The sequence below is a fragment of the Propithecus coquereli genome, unplaced genomic scaffold (assembly GCF_000956105.1).
Source record: "Propithecus coquereli isolate 6110/MARCELLA unplaced genomic scaffold, Pcoq_1.0 Scaffold179, whole genome shotgun sequence".
Classification (NCBI taxonomy): Eukaryota; Metazoa; Chordata; class Mammalia; order Primates; family Indriidae; genus Propithecus; species Propithecus coquereli.
In genome coordinates, this window is record NW_012142634.1 from 1,462,416 (window position 1) to 1,468,657 (window position 6,242).

Here is a 6,242-nt window from a genome sequence, read left to right on the forward strand (position 1 = left end):
TTTATATCTGTCTTGCTGTTGTTTGCGGTATACACACCCACTCTATTTACTACCAAATAAAAGAAATACATCTGTGTTGCCAACAAAAACAATTCGAGTGCTGGCTCTATGGTCTCCCAGGGCCCGGAGGCGCTCAGAGCCGAAGAACTCGGCACGGTGGGGACCCCCTCTCCCAGTAAGGTCCCAGCCCACAGGCCTATGAGGGTACGCAGTGGGGTGGTGGCGGGCTCCACCAATTTGTCCCAGATGGCTGGTGAGGAGGGAGCTCTGAGCATCCCTGCCTGGAGGATGTTCAGGCTTCCTACAGCAGAGGTGGGAGTGCCACCTCACTCCCTGTCCAATAATTTCCCAGGATTCTTCCCAGTTTGCCTTAGCCTGGAGCCATCGGAGAAAACCAGCTGCCCAGGGTCACTTCAAACAAGGTGTGGGTGACTATCTAGGTCTGTGCCTTAGCAACGGCAGTTACGCTAAACACATTTTGTGGGTGGGAGTGCGAGGAGCCTGCGGATCTGGTGTCACTTAGGAGGTCTAAAGTACGTTTGTGTGTGATGTGTGTTATGTTAAGTGTGAGTGTAACCTGTGTGTCTGCTTGTGTGTCTGTTTGGGTGAAGCAGAAAGAATTTAGCCTTGAAGGGGAAATCATTCCCATTGACCTGAAGATTAATTGGGGTGCAGATGGGGAGAATCTGAAGTTAGGATAGGCACAGAAAAGGCTGGGTTCCACAATTTGAAGGAGGGGTGAGATGATCAAATCAAGAGTGTCAGCTCAACAGTCTAGGATAGGGGACATTGGATGCCCAGGAAGAATTTTGTGTCGGCACCTTCACTTCCCCTTCCTAAAAGCCCTGTTTTGGTGAGTGGTTCCAGCAGCTCTCCACAATCTTTGCAGAGGCAATGAGGAGGTAGGGCTATTCTGGGTGGGGGAAGAAGGTGACAGCCAGCTCTGGAGAGGTGACACTCCCACCGAGTGTTTTCTTGGCCTCTCCAGACAGGAAGGCCTCAGAAAGAAAGACTTGCAGTCCAGCTTACCATGCTTCCTTCTGAGACCTGCTTCTGTACCCCTCATCCCTGCACCCTGGCGCAACTCATTCTCTTGCACTGGGAAAATACCACGACCTTGACAGGAGGGAAGGAGACGTTTCCCACCCCAGCTGGCTTCTAGACTCGCATAGCCTCCAGCCCTCCGGCCAAGTTGGCGCCACCCCCCTTCCTCGGTGCACACTTTCGCTCTGGGGAGGGATCCGCAGCTCCGGGACAGTCGGGCTCCCCAACAGGAGGGAAAAGGAGGCCAGGGGGAGCAGGACAAAGGATAAACTGTGCTTGTGGAGAACCAGTTATTTCTTGACTTTGTAAAGACAGGGTCAGTCAAGAACCGTTTTCTAGAATCCAAGTACAAATAAAGAAGTATTTTCTTGGCGTTTGATAACATCGTGTTCTGGCTGTAAAATCTAAGAATGTGTTTGCTATTGCAACATTATTTTTAATGAGCTGTTATTGGCCTGTCCCACGGTTAGTATTGCCAACAGTAAAAGGCATCACTATGTTTGTAGGTTATACAAGGAGCAACATATTTTGACCCCAAATTTCTGTTTATTTTTCATTTGTGACACATGCCCTCGTTTTTATTCCAAACCAGAGGGAAATAAAGGGAGATCTATCTTCACTGGGGTCCAGGCTAAATTTTTGCCATAAATACGCATGCTGGTTTATTTGGGGGCCAGTTTTCCATCAACAGAAAACGATACTCGACGTTTCAGCCACAGTAGAATCAATTGTGTCGATTGCATTTGAAGAGCCTGGCAACGCAGTGGGAGAGGTAAGGGAGCGCGTGCATGCGCTCCCCAGCGGTCGCGCTTTGCGGCGTGCTCTCCGGAATCTTTCCAGCCTCCGGGTTCCTCATCTCCCCCTTTCGGCTCCCCAGCTTCAAACATGCCCTGCCAGGAGTTGTGCGTGCACACCCCCCAGCTTAAAGGCAGGCGGCCTCACCCGGTTGGCAAGGGGCGTCCAAGCACCTGCTTCTGTCGGACGGACTCGCCCTTCCAGGTGGTCCAGGCGAGCGGTGCATCCACAGGCAGCGGACCAACCGTGCGATGGCCCGGCGCCTGGCAGTGGTGTGGGCGGGCGTGGCGAGAGCTGCGCTTCCAGGACAGAGACCCGGGATCTAGAGATTCCGCCCTCCAGGTGTTAGGCGCCGGTGGACAGAAAAGGGCCTGGTAGGGAGGGGACAAGGTCCTCTCTGTTTCTGCGGCGCAGCTGGGTGGCCTCTGTTCCCTGGCACTTGGCACATCAGGGCAGCGCCCATCTCCAAGCCGCCCCCGAAGCCACAGTTCCGAAAGCCCTGCAGAAGTGTCCCTGTCCCGGAAGTGGGAGCCACCTTCTCAAGAGCTGGTTGGCATCCCCAGAGTTGCCCTCTCCCAGCCGGACTTGGTGATCAGCCTGTGGCAGCAGCTAAACTCTAAGCTCACTCACTCCCTTCTTGCCTCCACCACCCCAGGTGCAACCAGAGCGCACCACGCTCTTAGCCGTTTGACGAGTGCTCAGGGATGCCCTGCCCAGAAGCTTTCGGCTCTTGAAGGAACGGTGGCTTGGGAACGGAACGCGAGGCTGCAGCCCTGCGTTCAGAAATACCAGCTGTCTCTGGTATTTCGCCTCTGGCGGCTGTTGGTTGCTTTGCCGAATTTCAAAAACTAGATAAGCCTAAGTCCTCACCCCTTCCGCCTCGCATTCTTCCCAGCTCGCTGGGCGTTTCAAGTCCCGGAAGACACTGGGGAGAGATCGCCCCTGGTCGCGAACAAAGCGGCCTCTGTCTCCGCCGCCTCCTGGGCTATAGGGATGTGCGTCCAGGGCGGACTTAGCGAGCTCAGGGGCAGCCAGCGAGCAAGACAGAAAAGAGTTCTGGAGACACCTGCTCTGGGAAAAATCGTCCAAAGTTACACACTCTGGCAACACGAAAGGCTTCACTTTTCTTTTCTTTTCTTTTTAATTAATTCAATTTCACGACAACATTAAATGTAACAATATTTTGTGGGGTTTTTTTTTTTCCTTTTTCTTAAAAAGGGACTGAACCCGGGCAGAGATGAGGGAGATGAGGGAAACAAACTATCTCAGGACAACAGGTGGAGCTGACAGAAAGAAAACAGATTGGGTAACAGAGCCAGGAGCCCCGGGGAGTTGAGGGTGAACTTTACAAGAAACCTGTACATTTATCAAATAAGTTAAAATTCTCCTAAATTGATTGTCCTTCACTTAAAGCGCTCCAGTATGCCTAACTTACTCCTTTGAGAATCGCTACCTATGCTTGTTTCCTTCCTTCCCCTCTTTCCCCTGCCTAATTTTTTCTTTCGAAATGAATGATCCTGATTATACAGTGGAAAAGTCCGTTCCTCTCGGTGGAGGAGGAAAAACGGCTCTCAGGAAATTTTGTACAATATTGCACAGGTCAAAGTACAACAGTTACTGCAAAATTAAAAGGTAGGGAGGGGAGAGGATAAAAGAAACGATTTAAAAAAATATTGGAATCACTCTCTCAAATCAGGGAACAAAGTAATAATAGTAATATTAATAATAATTTACCAAGTGAAATTCCCCAAATAAATGCTACTAATAAATAAGACCACTCAAACCGGGCCAGAAGTGGAGCTGTTTCAATAGTCAGAGTTCTGATTTTTGGCTGTCTTGTCTTTTCCCTTTAGACTCTTAGAATTCTTCAGTCACAAAAGGAGAAAGATGAAGAGGTTAATTGCGACAGACCTCTGCCAGAGAGAAAGGCGGCCGGCATCGAGATTCTTATGAGAGGCTGCTCAGATTCTGAAAATCGTGGAGGATAACGGATTGGGGTGGGGAGAAAAAAAACACATCCGGAAATAAAAGTACTGCCTTATGAATTCTTCCTCTCTCTGGATTCTGAAAATAGTTCTAAAGAACATGGATAAACGAGAGGAATTCGGGTTTTGCACTTATTTTCATTCTATAAAAATAAAACCAAAAGCCACAGAGCAATGCATATTTGGGAGGAGGGCTGCACATTTTACAAAAGCTTTCAGCTGAAATATTTGACCCAGGAATTTTGTCTTTTCCCTGCTTTCTCTTAATATAAGCCAAAATCAAAAGAGGGGAAGCTCCTCAAATCCATTAGGGATGAATTGCACGAAAATGCATTGTAAATACTTACAAAACACTACCGATTGGGGGAGGGGAAGCCAGGGGCAGTGCGCAGAAGCCCCGGTTCCCGAAGGCCGCTGGACTTCTCGGCGCCCTCGGCTCAGCCCAGTCTCCTCCGGGGTCGGGAAGCGGGCCGGGCTTTCCCTCCCTCTCCCCTCTCCGGCCTCAGACCGGCCGTAGAAGCGGCACGGACGAGACCACCGGGTGCGAATAGTAGACGGGATGCGGGAAGGTGAGCAGTGGCTGGCTGACAGGCACTGGGGCCCCTGCGGCCGCGGCCGCCGCGCCCTCGGCTGCTGAGTTCTCGTGGTAGAGGATGGGCACCCGCACGATGCGCTGCGCCGCGGCGTGACTCAGGTTGGCCGCCTCCAGCTCCGCCGCCAGCTGCCGCTTCCACTTGTTGCGGCGGTTCTGGAACCAGATCTTGACCTGCGTCTCGGTGAGGTGCAGCGACGCGGCCAGGCCGGCACGCTCGGAGCTGCTCAGGTAGCGCTTCATGTCGAAGGTGGACTCCAGCTGGAAAACCTGGCTGCGGGAGAAGACAGTGCGCGTCTTCTTCTTGCGGCACGCGGGCTTCTTCTCCGGACTCTCGGCGCCCTTCTTCCAGTCCTCTGCGCCCGGCGTTGCCGCCGCTGCCCCTACGCTCGCCGCAGCCGCGCCTGGCGCCGCCTCGCCCTCCTTCTTGCCTTCCTCGGAGTCGCTCTCCTCCAGAATGATCTCGTCCGGGCTCTTGGAGTCCAGCTCCTTGTGGTCTGGGTCGGCCTTGAGCAACGGCTCGGGGGAGTCGCGGTCGGTGCCCGAGGCGGGGGAGGAGTCGCGCAGGAGGGCCTTCTCCGAGGCTGGGGAGACATAGACAGACGGACGCACATACACGCACACCGACATAGCCTTGAGCTAGGCCCGGTGCCTGGGGGCCGCAGGTTCAACCTGTGCCGGCCTCCAGGCCCCGGGCCTTGTGGCCTCGCCCTGTTCTCTGGCCTCCTCCTTCCCGGGCTAGAGTAAGGGCGCCAAGTCCTGGGATCCCCCTCTTCCCTAGAACAGGCGAGCAGATGGCAGCGCGGCCACTTCCATTCCCTCAGCTCCCTGGCCAGGGGCCCGCGGAGCGATTAGCCTTCGGCTTGGGCCCATCCGGATCACCCTCTCCTTTTAGGTGGTGTCCCAAGCCCCAACTGTCCGAAGCCTCCCCAAAGCCACTTTTCCGGGGAAACGCCTGCGCCCCGGGCTCCAACTCCACTTCTTTTCTCACCATGTGGGATTGGATTCCCAGGCAGCGCTACCCAGCGCGCGGACAGGAGATGCAGGCCAGGGGCCGGAGGAAGTTGGCCAAACAACGGGTTTGCAGGTGCTGGGATCCCAGGGCTGCGATGGGAAGCAGCACGGGGTGGGGATGGGACTGGCGCGCAGGGGGACAACGAAAGTTCAAAGAGAGGTCGGTACCTTCAGGTCGCGGTAGGTGGCCTCCGGCGGGGGTCAGGGTGTAGGGGTACCACCAGGCCGGGGAGCGCTCCAGGTAGTGCGCAGGCAGGGCAAACCTCTGCGCCGGGATCTCAAAGCGGGGAAAAGCCAGGTCGCCCACCTGCGAGAGCGCGAAGCCCGCGGCGCCCTCCAGAGCCCCCTTGGCCGCCGCGGCGGCAGCGGCGGCGGCGGCGGCGGCCGCTGAGGCCGGCGCGAAGAGCGTCCGTGGGGGCGGCTGAGGCTTAGGGGCCGGCCGGTGGTGGTCTCCGTTGAGCAGGTTCTTGATGGAGAACGGGGACTCCTTGGGCGCGGGAGGTGGGGGCTGCGGCGGCGGGGGTTGCGCGCTGGCGGTGCCGGGGGCGTCCGGCCCGGGCTCCGGCATGGTCCCCTCTCCTCCGGGTCCCCGGGAGGGAGGGAGCGGGACAGGCGGCCGGCCGGGCGAGCAGACGAGCGGCCGGAAATCAGACCATAAACGGAACTCAACTATGGGGCGCAAAGTAGGGGGCCGCCCCGGGCGCAAATCCAGCCGCGGGAGGGCGGGGTGAGGACCCAGCCGGGGCGGGCTTGCATGGGGGAGGGGTGCCGAGGGGCGGGGAGCGGCCCTGCCGCGGCACCGAGGGAGCGAG

At 56.3% G+C, this 6,242-nt stretch overlaps 1 protein-coding gene across 1 annotated transcript; it reads right to left on the minus strand.

The window, feature by feature from the left end:
- Nucleotides 1-4,326: 4,326 nt before the first annotated feature.
- On the minus strand, nucleotides 4,327-5,998 carry HMX3 (H6 family homeobox 3). The gene is made up of 2 exons (XM_012642404.1): nucleotides 5,599-5,998; nucleotides 4,327-5,000 (listed from the first exon to the last, which is right to left on the minus strand). The coding sequence occupies exons 1-2, from the start codon at nucleotides 5,996-5,998 to the stop codon at nucleotides 4,327-4,329; spliced, it is 1,074 nt and encodes a 357-aa protein (XP_012497858.1).
- Nucleotides 5,999-6,242: the final 244 nt, after the last annotated feature.